Here is an 18,292-nt window from a genome sequence, read left to right on the forward strand (position 1 = left end):
GATCACTTACATTTTTTTTCTTTTTTTGCAATACAAATGCATTTACAAATCATTTTGAGAATGACACATTTCTGAAAAGATGGATCACTGTCTGTCCAACTGATATTTTGGTATGCATATAAAGGTTAGTATTATTCTTTTCAGTAGCACTATATTAACACTGTTTGTTGTTTGGTTTTTGATCTGATCTGACCTAAATAGACTTGTTCAGTTGATTTTGATTAAGGTTGGAGCTAAATTCTGCAGGGCAGTTGCAAGATCTGAGGAAAAATCTCTTTTCACCATGATTTTGTTTCATTGGGGATACTATGATAATCTGATGAAGCTAACCAACAAAATTCAGACCTTACACCTTGCCTTAACATATTTAGAACAACAACAATTGTTGTGTTCTCAAATGTTTATAGGCCAAAGTTCTCCGTGATAGGAAAGGCTAGGAGAAATATTGCTTCCTTCAAAATTGCCATACAGGTCTGCCAGTTTTTTGAAGTGTGGCCCCCAGTTGCTGAGGTAGTCATAACTCTGCTCTGATTCTGAACTTGGCAATTCCAGGGTGCTTAGAGACTCTGCTATGGAGCCGTTTCCCTCAAATGCGTAAGTCTGCAGTGAATCATACGGAGGTGCTGAGGGATCCACATCAGTCACTTTTAGCCTGTCCCAGATAAACTCTTGAAAGAAAATGTTGTCAGGAAGTGTTTTATAAGATGTCCTGGAGATAGCAGAAGCTGAGTATGGGTAGACTGAGGCTGTTTCTTGACTGATATCCTGGATCTTTGAATCACGTATGATATTGAGATTACGCAGGGTGACCATATCAAAAGCTTCTGTATCTTCTTCACCTCCTCCTTCATCATCATAACGAACAATATTTTCCCTCACATCACGCTCATCCTCGAGGAAAAGAGGTGCTTTTCGTCTGCGTAGCATTGCCATGATCAACAGCATCAGAACTAGAAAAGAAACAGACATGCTGCATGTTGGACATGAAGGTTCAATGGTTGTACCAATACAAGGGAACCACAACTATGCGATAAAACATTTAGAATTTTTTTCCACATCCAGTTAATAGACTAAAGATACCCAGTAAAAAAAAAAAAAAAAAATATATATATATATATATATATATATATATATATATATATAACAATAATAATAAATAACAAATTCGAGTTAATCGATAAAATCGATTTATCACCCAGCCCTATTTGCTTTCATATAATTTAATTTAAAAAAAAATGCAGCTCCATTTAAATCCAGGTGTGTAAAATATGTGCAAGATTTGCACTGCATGTGTGATGGTAGATGTGCAGCATTTATTCTTATTTGTTTTATCTTAATTACAAATCTTGTTTGGTTTTATTTTGGATAATTGCATGTAAAAAAATAATTTATGTTGTAATGCATAGTCAAAATGTGAATTAATATTCATATTCAAGTGTGCAAAAATGATTAATGCGCATTAATGACAGGGCGCATTAATATTCAACATACAACAATCTGTGAATGTTGCATTTCTCTCGTCGGAGAGAGCCAGCACTGTGAATTTCATCTTGCAGCCGACAAGAAAAAATTTGTTTATTAATAATTAAAATGTCTCATTTTTCATGTGATTTGTGGCAAACGTAATGCATGTGCTTGAGCGCGGAATATATTAAGACTTGATTATGTAAATTTAATATAAACCTCTTATTAGTTGAATATAACAAATGAACTAGACTAGAACTAGAAAAATCTTACGTGGGGGCAGACCATTTTTTAGTCTATAACCAAAACAACAGTCCTATATAAACCAGTTTAGCAAGTGAAAGCCTCATAAGACACTATCCATATGAAAGAGCAAGAGATTCACACTTTTATCTCAACCTCACAAGTCATACATAACTACCCCCAAAAAACCCAACCCCCTCCAGCTGAACAGAATTCGGTCTGTGTTTTGGCTCTGAGGAATGATGTGTTACTGGGCTGAAACATGCCTGCACTCAGCAGCACTACTCTTTGTATTCATTATTTTCTCGCAGCCCATATTATTATTTTCACAAGACCATAATGATAATAACAAATTATCAATTAATAATTAATCACTTTACGAAAAACATTGTTATTTGTGATCGTGGATGTTTGATGAAGGCTTTAAGACCAAGCGTATTCCTCTGCTCCCGCCTAACAGTGCACGGGACTCCTCTCACTGACACAGCTTCACTGTCTGCGGTTTGACTTTACTAAATCAGATCGAGGCGAATACAACTTATTGATCATGAGCCCAATATTTAGCAAGGCAGGAAAACATTCATTCTAACGGAAGGAAGACGTATTTCATTGAGCAAATGCTGTTAAATAGAGAGAAACAGAGAGAGAGACAGAGAGAGAGAGAGAGAAACTAGTCTAGGGCTATTCTTAAACTTGGAGCTCATTACATTGAAGTACAAATGCAAACACCAGAAACGTTATGCATTTTATGAATAATGAAATGTTATGAAAAGTATGCATTTTATTTATTCACATACTGTATGGTTGAAATTATATTTTAGATCACAACTTTAAGTTCTATTTTTAAAAAAAAATGCTTTATTGGCTAACGTTTCATAAACCTTCAGTTGTTATAATCTAAAATCCAATGCCATTTGTAATTTCACAGTATTTTCACCACCTAAATCACTAACCTTTAAAGTAACAATTTTATAATGGTCAAATTTACTCCAATGGTATTTTTTTAATGACATTTTATTATTTATTTAGAATCAGAATCAGAATCAGAATTAGCTTTATTGCCAGGTATGTTTACACATACGAGGAATTTGTTTTCGTGACAGAAGCTCCGCAGTACAACAGAATGACAGCGACAGAACATAAAACACATAATAAAAGAATATAAAAATACAAAAAAATACAAATAAGTAAGTAGATAAGGAATGAAGGAAAAAAAATATAAAAAATATTTATTTATTTATTTTGGAATAATTGTAGCCTACATAAATAGGTGAAGCAAAACAAATATTTGGATCGTCCCTTATTTTTTCCCTTATTTTCTTAAAGAATAAACACTTATTTTCTACAAGAATAAACATGATAACATATTACCAATTCATATAGAAATAATTTAAGCAGTTAAAACCTATTTTTAAACTTGAATTTAAATACTATTAAACTTTAAATTCTCAAGGTGTTTATAAATTAAAAAGGATAAAATGTCACAGTGCATGTTAAATAGCCTAAATGAACTTGTTAATAATATAATTAGAACTAACAATATAATTAGATTTTTTTACATGAACAATTCCTCTATAAAATGGGACAGCAACCTTTATATCAAACATTTTTAAATCGTCCACAACTGAGCATCGCGTACATTATAATAATGTTATAATGTACCAACAGGATATATTTAGTTCCCTTCACTTTTCAACAAATCATTTAGATTTAACAAATATATCAGAACAAAACAATAATTAAAAATATATAATTCTAATGGATAAAAATAATTGCAGTATATAATAATATAGGCTTAGCTATAAACAAACAAAAAAAAATAATAATTTAAAGCTAAGCATAAGGTAAGGTTGGGCTCTTTCACTCCGGAGAAATCCAAACATTTCCATATTCGTGATGTTGCCCATTTGAAGCTTAACTATTATTCATGAGGTAAAATAGGCTTTGTAGTTCATGGGTGTTTCAGTATCGATGGAAAAAAATCATAATTAACAATATGTGGAGTAAGTTGACCGCTGCTAACGCTGAATGTCTGGTAAACGATTGCTGTTTCCAGTGAATATGTGCGCAAGGCACCAGCGCGATCAAACAACTGAAACAGAAAATACTCAATTTTTGGTCACACATAAGGCATAATTCAAAAATGCAAAGTGTTAGTAGTTAGAAAAAATCAAGAATAATAACAGAGTTAATAATAATTATGGCTAAATGCTGCACCATTCTCATTTCGCTCTGCATATGGAACCTGAAGATTTTTTTTAAAAAACAATAATAAACCGAAATGAAAATGAAATGAAAACATTGAGCTTTTTATCCGTATACATACATATATATATATATATATATATATACAGTACAGACCAAAAGTTTGGACACACCTTCTCATTCAATGAGTTTTCTTTATTTTCATGACTATGAAAATTGTAGATTCACACTGAAGGCATCAAAACTATGAATTAACACATGTGGAATTATATATGGAATTATATACATAACAAAAAAGTGTGAAACAACTGAAATATGTCATATTCTAGGTCAGGGGTTGGCAACCTACGGCACGCGTGCCAACAGTGGCATGCAGAGGGATAATCGCTGGCACGCAAGCAATAAGGAAAACTGTATAATGACGTACAGTTTGATGTAATAACTTTTCATAGTCACACAGCCTGTTAGGAGCTACAAATACTATTAAAGTGTGAGAATTAACTTGCATGGATGCACGTGCAAACACTGCACATACTAGGTGCTTCAGATCAAAGCCTCGGTCTAACAGCACTCGTCAATGTCAAAATGACTGAGATGGCCAATCAGATCAAAGTAGGCGGGGTTTACTGTTCACAGAAGCAGAGCGCGAAGCGTCAGTTTAACGTTAAAGAGAGTGAGGTAAGATGAAGCTGCAAATCAATTAACATTAGTCAACTTTTAATAATACATTTTACCATAGAAATGTTAAATGACCTAAAGCTATATCCAGTGATGAAAAATTTTCTGAAATATGGCCATTTTGAGAGAAAGAAAGTGGGGGGGGGGGGTAAATTGTCTCTCTCTGCAGACAATGAAGCGATTTTGCCCCTTTGTTGTTGAGAAATATAATGTAGCGATTCAGTATCGATTAATAAAAGTAGCGTGACAACACTCAGAATGCTACTTTTTGCACAGCACGATCTCAGATCTCTGTGTGCGAGTGGTGTGTGTTGTGTTTGTGTGTGTCTGTGTGTGCACGTTCATCAATTAAAGCAGTGCATTAACGTTGATTAAACGTTAAAAAAACGTTTTTTTTATCGTATAATAAAAAATTGTGTATGTACCGTTTAAATACAGAATTATATCGGTATGTGTGTGGGGGGGGGGGGGGGGGCTTGGGGCTGTGTTGGCACAGTGGTTAACCATAAAAATAAAAAATGGCACGTCATGCCGAAAAGGTTGCTGATCCCTGTTCTAGGTTCTTCAAAGTAGCCACCTTTTGCTTTGATTACTGCTTTGCACACTCAAAGTCTTGAAGGAGTTCCCCGAGAGATGCTTAGCACTTGTTGGCCCTTTTGCCTTCTGTCTGTGGTCCAGCTTACCCCTAAACCATCTCGATTGGGTTCAGGTCCGGTGACTGTGTAGGCCAGGTCATCTGGCGCAGCACCCCATATATATATATATATATATACACACACACACACACACACACACACACATACATAGGCCTTATATTCATTTACTGTTTAATAACAATAGCATGCATATGATCCTTTGTGTAAAGGTCTTCTTTAAATTTTTGATGAGTAGACTGTAGCCTAAGACTATCTGATGTTTTGAAATGAACTCATTGTAAATGTTTTCATGTTTTTTAAAGATGTTACAATGTTATATCATAATGTTATTGTTGTTTTACTTCCTCCTTTTATCTCATTTTACAATTACATTCATTTCGCAATCCGTCCCTTTGCGCCACCTGGCGGTAGTTTCGCGAATGATTTTAACACGTGACTGAATTAAAGTTACCGCCGCAGCACCGCTTGTATATTTAGTTCACCCCAAAATGGGCCAGTAGCAGCCTTTTTGCATATTGTCACTAAACTTCTGCTGCTGCTGACTTCACAGAGTAAGAATCATTATGAAATTAAAATTAGCCACAGAAGAGATGCAGATTTTGCATTAATTCACATTTGTTAAAATAAACTTCAGCAATTAACATTTTTTTCAGAACCTCTAGTACACTTACATGCTATTTTGTTTAGTTGTCTTTTCGTAGGAGAATAGTGACTATCAATCCCACCCCCATGCTCATATATGTAAATAATAAATTATTATTATTATTAGTCTTTTTTTAACCTTTCTGCAGCTGTTAGCGGGATGAGATTAATATTTATTTTATTATTTTATTTTTATTCATTTGCTTTAATTGGGACTACATTATGTATAAATAAATTATACACTATTAAATAGGGTCTAACATTACTTATAATCTATTACTCATGTCTAATAATGTCTAAAAATATAATAATTAGGTCTATTTAGCTCTAACAGACTATCCAAATTTTTATAAGTCAATAGTGTTATGCCTTTAGAAGCACAAATGTGTCTGTCCCTTTAAAGGTATGGTTGACCCAAAAATGAAAATTCTGTCATAATCTACCCAGGTTGTTCTAAACCTGGAAGTTCTTTCTTAAGTTGAACACAAAAGAAGATACTTTGGAAAATGTGGGTAACAGCTGTGTGTCCTCAGTAACTTCCATCGTAGAGAAAAAAATGCTATCAGAGTCATTGGGGACCAGAAACTGTCTGGTTTCCCACGTTCTTCAAATTATTTTGTTTTTTTGTTCAGCAGAAGAAAGAAATTATCACAGGTTTGGAACATCTTGTCGGAGTGTGAACGATGACAAAATTTTAATTTGTGGGTGAACTATCCCTTTAAGTCAGACAGTCCACCTTGAGCAAATGCTTTTCCGCAAACTGCACGTTCATAATTAGCTACTGGACAGACACATTGATAACTTTCCCGTTCTGGAGAGCCTTGTGTTCAAAGATTGGACGTGAGCTCTAGCTGTTTAAAACCACGTTGGTTTAGCGCATGCTGTGCTCACGTGAAAGGCTTTAATAGTGCGTTCTGGAGACTCCATCTTCACCATGGAAACTTTTTTTTTTTTTTCATTGAAATGTACAGATTCAAATTAATAATCAATAACTAACTATTATTTTACCACTCTGCGCACGTTACCTGACATGCTCTCACGCATGCAGAAGCAGCATCTCTGACTGGGTCGGGGAGAGAGCGAGAGAGGGCACAGGCGCAATCATCAAACATATTTTTAAGGAAGCTGGTGTCATGACATTTTATCCTACCCATCAGATTTTCCTACCCGGGTTTACTGCGCATGCATGTTTAACTGCACATCAATATCGCAACCTTTTTCACATGCTAAACAACATTCAGTGTATCTGCATTACTGTAAGGGTAGGTTTAGGGTTGGGGTAGGTGTAGACTTGAATAAAAACACAAAAAAATATATATTTATTGTTGGTTTCCTGTATCTGTATCCCTTCTAGCAACAACCCTGAATATAAACCATAATTACTGTACATATATGCATTACTGTAATGGTAGGTTTAGGGTTGTGGTAGGTGTAGACGTTAATAAACCATGACTTTACAGTAGCATTTTTTTTGTTTTGGAATTGTACTACCCACTGTTTTAGTGAGAGGTATCAAAATCTGACAGAGTAGGACAAATCCACAGAACACTGGCACCACGGTGCTGACCACATCACTGTCCTTACTGGGTGTTTTTAGAGAATAATCTTTTTATTTTATTTTATTTTATTTTATTTACATGTGATTAGATTAGCTATTCATGTGGTGGACTGTCATGATTTTGCCTAATGCAGAACACTAATGAATGATGCGCATCAGATTTAGAAGTGGGTATACGGCGTATACCTACGTATACCATCCACTACACCACTGGCTGGATGTCTAAAAGGCTTCCACAGGATAACATAGATTTCATTGCTTTTTATGCACTGAAGTGCACCACTTGTGTCTGTTGTAGACATCAAAACAATAAAAAACAAAACCTTCAGAAATGCTGGAGAACAAGGAAATCACTATCCATAAATTAACTACAGACACAGGAAACCAACATAGCTATCACAAGAATGGATATGAACAAAATAAATTATATAAATAATGACAAACTAGGAACTAAACGAGAGAAGGTTGAACACAATGGTTTGTTATGGAAACCAAGGTGACAAACATGGGCATAATCAGTAATCAGGACAACAAAATCAGTGCAGAACTGATCACCAGTGATCACCACAAGATGCATGCCAGTTAGAAATGTGCCCAAGGGCAGTCCGCCTTGCTCTGATGCCACGCTGAATGGAAAAAATCTCTCGCGACAGAGCGTTAGCTGTGCAGTCGAGCACAGTTGCTCTCCCCCAGATGTGCTGATCAAAACCACAACTAAGACTCGCTAATCACAGCTTAATGCTAATTGGTTCAAATAACCAAGATGTTGCACTCTCCTCTACAATGTTTTATTTTTTTATCTGATATTATGTGTTTAAGCGTCTAAATTATGCATGAATATTTCCAAACACTATGACTATCACTAGTGCGATTTCTGTGTGAGATATGTGATTGTCATATTTCTGAAAAATTCTAAAAAAGTACATATTTGCATTAAAGTCTTTCGAATGGAATAAAAGTAATTTGAGTGTATTTTCAACATATTTGTTTTCATATAAAACTGAATTATATCATGTTTATCAGCAACACAGCGCATGAGTGTGAATAATGCAATATCCGCCTTTGATGTCGTTGGTATCTGTTCTCCTTCAAGAGCTCAGAACTGTCTGTCTTGACTGCGCTTATTTCACTTCCCTCACTGCAGCCACCTACTCTCGACTAAATTTCAGGCAAGGCTAGCCGCATCGCAAAAAGCATAGGAACTTAACTGAGAGAAGACTAGGACATTAGAAATGTGAATAGAAATAATAAACCAATGTCCAACACAAAGAACTTGAACATTACAGCCATATGCAATGATGCATTACATATGCACAGAAAAAAATGACTCTGGACTAACTGAAGAGTACACTAAATGAAAGTGTGAACTATAAATGTTATAAATATGCAGGAGCAGCACCCAGTTATTTACTAGTCTTATGCAGCAAAAGCTTTGACCTGCAACATGAAGTGTGGTCTACAGTTTGTTCTGACCAAGAACCACCCACTTATCCGGAAGAGACTTTTTGATTGACACACAAAAAATTTGAACAGCGCTATGGCTTTTTTTTTTTTTTTTTTTTATATATATATTTTTTTTTTCAGTGGAAACAAAATTCCTTCTAATTGTATTTTAGAGACAATGAGAAATTATTAAAAGCCTCTTGTGGAGATTCCTCCTCAAGCCCCATCGCCATCTCATTCGTTCTGCACATCCCTTCTTATACATTAAAACAATATGTGAATTAAATGAAAATAATTCAATCAATTTCAGTGACAATAATGCTATATCCTAACCAGGATGTCACATATGAGATCAATTATGAAGACTGTGGTCTAACCATAATTCCATGCAGCATTTCATCTTCATCAGTCATGATTTATTACCTTGTTCAAGTTAAAATTGTGCAAAACTCTCCCTTGCCATTGATCTCGCATTGATCTTGTCTTCATTTGCATCCATGACCATTTACTAAGGAATTGCTTTAATTAAATTGTGCAAATGATCCATCATGTTCAATCAATAAAAAATGGGTAAATGTTCAGGCCTCACGTCTCTCCTTCTGACATGTGCACCTAATTAAAATGAAATGAGGCTCAGGACCGTCTTCCCACATCTTATTAGTGAAACTAGTACTGAAACTAAGAAAACGTCTCAGGTTACGAATGTAACCATGGTTTCCTGAGAGGGAATGAGACACTGCGTCCTCTGAGGGGTCACTATGGGGAACACCTCGTCGTGACCCGTGTCTGAAGCATACTTCGAAAAATACCAACGTGTTGGCCGGCGACAGCCTCTGACGTCACTTCCATCGCGACTATAAATAAGCACCTGTAGGACCCGTCACTTATCTTCTTCGTGAAGCTTGCGTCCGAAGCATGGCAGGGAGCTAGAGGACGCATTGTCTCGTTCCCTCTCAGGGAACCATGGTTACATTCGTAACCTGAGACGTTCCCTGTCAAGGGAACTTCGAACTGCATCCTCTGAGGGGACGCTATGGGGAACAGTATACCCACGCCGCCATGCTGAGGGGAGTGCAGACCAGAATCATGGCAAACACTAAGTACCAACTCTACCATTTCATCGGGAGTCACCCCTGGGATGGTTCGACGGCTGGCTATGACATTATCCCTTATGGCCAAAGGCCTAAGCTACATACCCAACTTACCTGTAGGGCCCTGGCTGAGCTGAAGGCTTGGAATCACAAAAGATTCCTTTATAGGGATACGGCTAAGAACCTAGCACTTTCTTCTACCAAGTCTTGCCTGTAACACAGGGGCTACTGCTAGCTTTCGCAAAAACTTGCCGAAAGAGCTGTCCCATCAGTACTCTAGTAGCGGCGCCCTGTTCTAGATAGGTATCAGAGGATACCTGGGTGGAGTGGTGCCCAAGATGAACGGGGCTTTAAGCGACTCAAGAAAGGGCACGTAGCAGCTGCGCGAAGCCCTTACCATATAGGATTTTAGAAAGAACGCAGAGTACTAGCGTGCGAACTTACCACAGTGTGGATTTCAGAAAGTGTGCAAAGACTTCACGTGCACACTTACCATAACATGGATTTACAAATACTGTTCTAAGGAGGGGCTCTCGTGGCACTCTGATAGAGCAGCTCGTAGATGGAATGGCCCGGTAGCAGAACAATTGGAGGAAGGAATGTACAGACGAAGCCTCGGCCACATCTGTACCATGGCGTCCAGCCCCAATGGAGCTGGCTGAGACAGAGGAAGCCAGAGGGGATAGTGCGATGCTCTCTCGAGCTGCAAAACCGATCCACCCAAATCTGGCCAACCTCTCCTAACTCTGCTTCAACACCTTGGTCGAAGGCGCCATTCCCCGAGCCTCAGTCCCTGCCTCAGCAGCATGTCTGCTCTCACAGTGCGTCTCAAAACAGTATGTAGTACTGGAGCGCTCTGATGAAAGAAAACCGAGCATTCAGTCTCCTATGAGAGGAGGACTCCGAGCTCCGAGCAGCATGCTCATAGGCGACCCTTCTTCTTTAGAAAAAAGGTGGGCGCTGCTAAACTACCACAAGAATTGCCCACACCGCCCGCCATGTTGAGGGAAGCGATGCTCGAGGTGTATAACAAATACACACTGGTTGAATGAAGCCCAAGGAACCCAGGGCTAATCATCTTAAAAAAGGTAACGAAGTGGAGCGCAAAACCCCTACCGTACAGGATTTCAGAAAGTGCGCAGAGTCTTGCGTGCACACTTACCACTTACATGGATTTCAGACAGTGCACACTAACCACCATGTGGTTTTGATAAAGTACACAGGCTTAGCGTGTGTACTGAAAGGTTACCTGAAAACCACAGTATGTGGGAGCTCACCTTCAGAGAGGCCTGTGAAGCCTACTACCTGATAACCACAATATGTGGGAGTTCACCTACAGAGAGGCCTAGAGAGGCCTACTACCTGTTACCAGATAACCACCTTAAGTAGAAACTGAAAGTTATTGGAACTCAACTCCAGGGAGGCCTGGTGAGGCCTACTACCTGACAACCACAAACCATGGGAGCTCGCTTTTTAGTGGAAACGCACAGTATGTGGTAGCTAAACCTCCAGGGATGCCTGGTGAGGCCTACTACCTGACAACCACAGTATGTGGGAGCTCGCCTTCAGAGAGGCCCCACAGTACGTCCACACAGCCCCTCATGTTGAGGGAAGTGATGCTTGAGGTGTATAACAAATACACACTGGTTGAATGAAGCCCATGGTTCCCAGGGCTAATCATCTTAAGAAAGGGAATGAAGCGGAGCATGTAACCCCTACCATACAGGATTTCTGAAAGTGCGCAAAATCTTGCGTTCACACTTACCACTTACGTGGATTTCAGAAAGTGCACAGAGTCTTGCGTGCACACTTACCACTGTGGATTTCAGACAGTGCTCAAAGTGTTCACGTGCACACTGACCACCATGTGGTTTTGAGAAAGTACACAGGCTTAACGTGTGTACAGAAAGGTTCCTAAGCATCGCAGAGGCACTGGATCGCACGGGAGAGGCGAGCTCCAACCCTCAAGTGAGGGGAGCTTCACCTGAGGCAGTACATACAGAAGAATTCCGTAACTACCACCTACCGCGGATGGGCCAAGCGGCCAGGCGGCCCCTCAGGGTGACCTGGCCGGACATCCATGAAATTCCCTGCAGTGCTGTGCCAGTTCTGACGATCAGCCAGGCTCCTCGGGAGGGGGTGTGGGATGGACAACCGCAGAGCGCTTGCCTCCCAAACGCAGGTCCCACTCCGCGGTGGGTGTCGCGCCCTGGTGGGGTGGAACCCATGTAGCGGGGCCGCCTGCCGAAAGCCTGTGATCTTGGCCACCTAATACCAGAGCACTGTAAAGGAAACTCACAGAGTTTGTTAGTAGACATATAACCACCAGCAACATAACACCCATAAGCAGATAAAGAAAGAGTTACGTACTCACCCACCCTCCTGTACTGGAGTCCCGCTTACGGGGCGCCCCCTTCTGGTCCGGACCATCAGTAAGGTGGTTACTATGAACATAGAACCAACCAAAACATCATAGGTTCAGGATAGGAGACTGTTATGTGAGATACTTTCCACCTAACCTAGATCAGGTGGAGAGCTGGTGGCTACAGGGGAATTAGGCAGGGGAGGATAAAAACAGAAGTTAAAACAGAGGTTAAAAACATCCAGAGCTACTAGGTATCGCTCCGATCTGGACGAGGACGCTGCCTCGTCTGAATCACATCCCTCAGACCCTGCTTACCTCTCCGTGACCCGCGATTCCTCTTGCCCCTGCCCTTAGGCGGGGGAGGAGCGCGAGCCGCGACACTAGTCTTCTGCGCCCGTCTCCGATCCTCAGATCGAGATGGGCCAGGACCCCTTTGTTGTTCGGGCTCGGACCTGGACCTTTGAGGAATGAAGGATTTAAAGGCAGCTGAGCGTGCCCTTGCCTCCCTGAACTTTTCGACCACCATCTCGACGGAGGTACCGAAAAGCTCAGAAGGCGAGACCGGAGCATCGAGAAGAAACCCCCTTTCTTCCCTCCCAATGTCTGCCAGGTTCACCCACAGACATCTCTCCGTTACCACCATGGCCGCCATAGACCTACCCATGGCGGAGGCGGCCTGCTTGGTAGCCCGGAGAGAGAGGTCTGTGGTGCGGCGCAGCTCGGCTACCTGGTCAGCTGAAAGGCCCTCGCCTGTATCCAGGTCCTTCAGCAGGTCAGCCTGGTAAGCCTGAAGCACTGCCATCGTGTACAACGAAGCCACAGCCTGACCTGCTGCCGTGTATGATTTGCCATTTAAGCGGGATGTATCCTGGAGGGGCTTAGATGGCAAAGAGGGAGATTTAAGAGAGGACGTTTCCCCCACAGAGAGATAGCTAGCCAGCGTCTCTTCTACAGGGGGCATCCTCTCATAGCCGTTTTCGTGCATGCCTTCGATATCAGCATAACTCGTATGCTGAAACCGATGGATACGAGAGGAAAACGGCCTCTTCCATTCCTTTTTGACTTCTGCATGTAAGTCAGGCAAGAATGGAAGGCTCATCTGGGCTGGAGGGCTATGGTCAGACAAATTACGCTCATCGAGGCGATCTCGCGGCGTTACTTTTCTGGCACACTTCCATGGCAAGTCTAATTTTGCCGTGGCGTGATCCATAACCTCTAACAGCTCCCCATACGCAGGGCAGGAGAATTGGATTCCTGGGTAAAACCCAGCAGAGCACTAACTTCAGTGTCAGAATGGGTTAATGACAACGCATCTTCCTCCTGAATTTTACTCTCGTTTGCCGCCAGAGAGTGTGAAAGGAAAAGTCCCTCTCTACACTCCTCAGCGACATCCACCTGTGATCCCCATGAGCTCATTCTCCTCCGTGCCTCGGCAACGGCGGGTCCTGAGCCGCGGGATCCAGATGGCTGTCCCTCTTTCCTCGAAAGAGAGACAAACGAGAGCGGAGCTTTTCACAAAAAAACGCTCGCAGTGCACGCAGATTGCCCCTTCGAGGACATCGCGCGCGTGCTCTTCGCCCAAACAAGAGACGCAAAGAGTGTGTGTGTCATCAGGTGTCAAATAACGCTGACACGGATGCACACACTGTTTAAACGCCTTGCTAGTGGATGCCATGATAACAATAATAGATCGCTCTTACCGTTTTGGTCGTTTCTCAGATGCACGCTTAAAAACAAAACAGTCAATGAAGACGAAGGAGATAAGTGATGGGTCCTACGGGCGCGTAATTAAAGCCGCGCTGGTAGTGACGTCAGAGGCTGTCGCCGGCCAACACGTTGGTGTTTTTCAAAGTATGCTTCAGACACGGGTCATGACGAGGTGTTCCCCATAGTGTCTCAGAGGACGCAGTTCGAAGTTCCCTTGACAGGGAACTAACTCTAACAATCAATACTTTTGTCAGGCTAAAAATTAAATAGAAATGCCCATGGAACATGGCTATTGAAACACTGAGTCAATCCAGGATGAGGAATACAGAGTTAAATGGATTGTATCTGCAACAAATTATTTTGGTGCTGACTAACATTTTTACCAGGCAAACTGGAATAAAATCTGGTCTTTGGTGTTTGTTTTTAACTGTGCACAGTATATGAAATGTAATAAAAACTAAATAATCAAGTCACCAATCAGTTTGACTCAATGAGCCCGTCATCCCCACAACACTAATTCTCACTCTGGTACAATGGGACATAATGACGGAGACTACCAAAGCTCAATCCGATGATCCCACGCCACCTGACTGCCCACAGAATCTAACGTATGTCCCTGTGAGTCTTTGGCAACGAGTCATACAGAGAATACACAAGTCCCCTAGCTCTGGCCATCCTGGTATCACTGCCACAGTTCATCTAGTGTTAAACTGGTTCTGGTGGCCATCCCTGCATAAGGACATTACCACTTTCATCCACTGCTGTGTTACCTGCAACAAAACCAAACCTCCTCATCGATGCCCAGCTAGTTTACTTGAGCCATTTCCCATAACTCAACGTCCCTGGTCCCATATTGCCATAGACTTTGTAACTGATCTTCCCCACTCCAGAATTCACACCACCATACTTACAGTCATTGACTGCTTCTCCAAGGCATGCCGCCTCATTCTCCTCACAAAACTTCCCACTGCCTTTGAAACCGCAGGGGTATTACTGGAGCAGGTATTCAGGTTTTAGGGACTGCCAGATGTTATAGCCTCATATGATAATACTATACTGTACATTTTTCATGACTTTTATTCTAAAATAAAAAGTAAAAAAATTGTAATAAGCAAAGATTTAGTAATATGTGTTTGCAAACTTTGGACTTTTAGCATTTATTAAGTCGTCTAAAATGATAAGATTGATTTCTGTCCAGCCTAGCTCCAAGACACATGTGAGAACTTGTTTGTATACAGAAGGAAAGCAGTGCAATCATACTGCAAGAGGAAACAACAGTGCTGAGATTTGTGTAACTGCACACAAACATCAGATGAAGGTGTGAATGAATTGTGAACATTAAATCAACAGCAGTAATTAGATGCACAATTTTTTGGAGAACTGTTTTCACTTTTCTTGTCAAAATCAGTTTTACAGTGTTTGATGTCGTGCCATCGTAGTCTTACCCAGAAGAAAGATGATGCAGCCCATTACAGCAAGCAGAGTTTCAGTGCTGAGACCCTCAGGAAGAGAGAAAGCAATGGTGCCACATGCCTGAGGAATGCCGTCCACATCACAGTCACACACTCTCACGGAAAGAGTGTTAGTGCTGCTCAAGGCGGGACTGCCACTGTCCACAATCAACACTGGTAACAGGTACAGCGACTGGTCTTGCCGGCGGAAATCAGCGTGCTTCGTCAACACTGATGCAGTGTTATCTGAGGGGAGAGGGAGGGCCAAGCATCATTTGACATATTAAATAAATATAATTCAGTGTCTATTTCAGTGGGCAGCAGCTTTTTCCACATAGGCTTAGTTTAATAGTCTATTCACACAATTAAATGTTCTCTAATCCAAATAGTTGCATTTCTTAATAAGAGAAATGAAATTAACATTTCACTTCTACTCAGCCAACAACTAGAATGCTCACAAAAATAATAAAGAACAGATGAAGAGGAGATGGTCACAATACCAAGTATTGGAAGAATATTAAAATCCTACAAAAAAAAAGGAAAGAATAACTGTTCCTTTTGTATTTGTAAAATATAAAGATGACCAAATAAATTTAACAGCTGTGGTACGGCATATATCTTGAAGTACCCTTCCATCTGGCATCCTTCCTTTCCATACAATAATCAGCTTGATGGGCATTTTGATGGGTTTGTGCTAAAAAAAACTACACAAATATTATAAGAAAGAGCGTGAGAGTGAGACCTACTTTCCTCACCTCTCTGCATACAGCGGCTTTACTAATGTGCTCTGCATCCCCGATGTTATATTAAAAACTAAAATTTACAAATTTTACCACTTAAATATTCATGTGGACATGGTAAAATAAATAAATAAAACTAAATAATCCTCTCCCAAAGTAAATGTAACTCCCTATGAATTAGCAAGGCCTTCTCATCTACAGTATTCTGTATAAAAGCACATGCTGTTTTTTCACTTTCAGAGTTTCTGCATGATGAAAATGTGTGCAATTAATGAATGTACCTGAACTGCAAAAATTGCTTTTCTTACTTCGTATTTTTGTCATGTTTCCAGTCAATATACAGTACAGACCAAAAGTTTGGACACACCTTCTCATTCAAAGAGTTTTCTTTATTTTCATGACTATGAAAATTGTAGATTCACACTGAAGGCATCAAAACTATGAATTAACACATGTGGAATTATATATGGAATTATATACATAACAAAAAAGTGTGAAACAACTGAAAATATGTCATATTCTAGGTTCTTCAAAGTATCCACCTTTTGCTTTGATTACTGCTTTGCACACTCTTGGCATTCTCTTGATGAGCTTCAAGAGGTAGTCACCTGAAATGGTCTTCCAACAGTCTTGAAGGAGTTCCCCGAGAGATGTTTAGCACTTGTTGGCCCTTTTGCCTTCTGTCTGCGGTCCAGCTCACCCCTAAACCACCTCGATTGGGTTCAGGTCTGGTAAAAGTGGAGGCCAGGTCATCAGGCGCAGCACCCCATCACTCTCCTTCTTGGTCAAATAGCCCTTGATGCCTTCAGTGTGACTCTACAATTTTCATAGTCATGAAAATAAAGAAAACTCTTTGAATGAGAAGGTGTGCCCAAACTTTTGGTCTGTACTGTATCTAAAGATATTTAAATCAAGATGCATTTTCTACATAAGGAAAATGACATAAGGTATTTGGCCGTTTGAGTGTATTTTCTTATTTTGCAAATTATGTGCCATTTGTATTAATATTATCTTGTCTTGTTTTATTTAAAATGCACTTCAGTTATATTCAAAAATACACTAAGAAATGCATTTTTTGCAGCATGAATGAATGAATGAATGAATGAATGAATGAATGAATGAATGAATGCTTTAAAAAGGGGGAGCAGACTCTGGTTTTAATGAAGAATACCTGCTCCTGAACATGTTAGGTTCACAGTGTAAGCTACACTGAATCTGAGTACAAGTTACCTCTCTTTCAGAAATGAGTTTCCCATCATTGCAGGTTTAACATACTCAATGTTTTGACTTAACCTTCTTTCTGAAAAGGGCCTCTGGTTTGCAGAGATTACCTTTATTATCTCTGAGGGTGAAGTTGTTATTATTGGAAGCAGAGATAGCGAGAGAGAAATAGAAACGATGGCCGCTGAGAGGCTCGTCTTTATCCACAGCACTGATCGTTTGAATGACCTGTCACCAGCCACAAAAAAACAAAAATAGCTTGTCAAAACATACAGCTGTGTCACACTGTACTCTCTACAAACTCACAGAGACAAAGATAATAATAATAAATAATATATATATATTTTATATATGTGTGTTTTATGTTGAATGTGCCTGTATCTGCATGATTACCATCTATTTGAGTGCAAATCAGCTCACTATTACTGTGTAATCATGGCTATCAATGTGAACGCCATATATATAAATAGTGTGTGATTTATAGACGTTATGGCGCATTTATATGGTTACCAACTCTATAAATGGCCATCAGCACATCAAGTATTTTCATTGTAATTCATTGCAAATGCTGTATTTGTAGCAATCTCAGTATGTTCTGTAATTGGCATACAATCTTTTTTCATTTTTCTTATTTTTCTTGCTCAAATTATTCTTATTGTATCTTTCTAATGCTCAAATAAATCACTTATATGATGTCTAAGTTTCTGTGTATTGTTTTATAATTGAAAAAAAATATGCAGTGGTATGTTTAATGTCATGTCATGTCATGTCACCTTTATTTATATAGCGCTTTAAACAAAATACATTGCGTCAAAGCAACTGAACAAC

At 39.8% G+C, this 18,292-nt stretch overlaps 1 protein-coding gene across 1 annotated transcript in view; it reads right to left on the bottom strand.

Annotated features, from left to right (window-relative positions):
• Positions 1-370: 370 nt before the first annotated feature.
• Positions 371-18,292, bottom strand: part of LOC132123956 (cadherin-7-like) — a 156,367-nt gene continuing 138,445 nt past the window's right edge. The window contains exons 10-12 of the mRNA XM_059534647.1: positions 17,575-17,692; positions 15,498-15,749; positions 371-950 (exon numbers count right to left, since the gene is read on the bottom strand). Of these exons, the coding sequence (XP_059390630.1) occupies positions 394-950; positions 15,498-15,749; positions 17,575-17,692 (927 nt within the window). The 3' untranslated portion in view covers positions 371-393. The remainder of the gene's footprint in view (positions 951-15,497; positions 15,750-17,574; positions 17,693-18,292) is intronic.

Source organism: Carassius carassius, chromosome 42 (assembly GCF_963082965.1).
Source record: "Carassius carassius chromosome 42, fCarCar2.1, whole genome shotgun sequence".
Classification (NCBI taxonomy): Eukaryota; Metazoa; Chordata; class Actinopteri; order Cypriniformes; family Cyprinidae; genus Carassius; species Carassius carassius.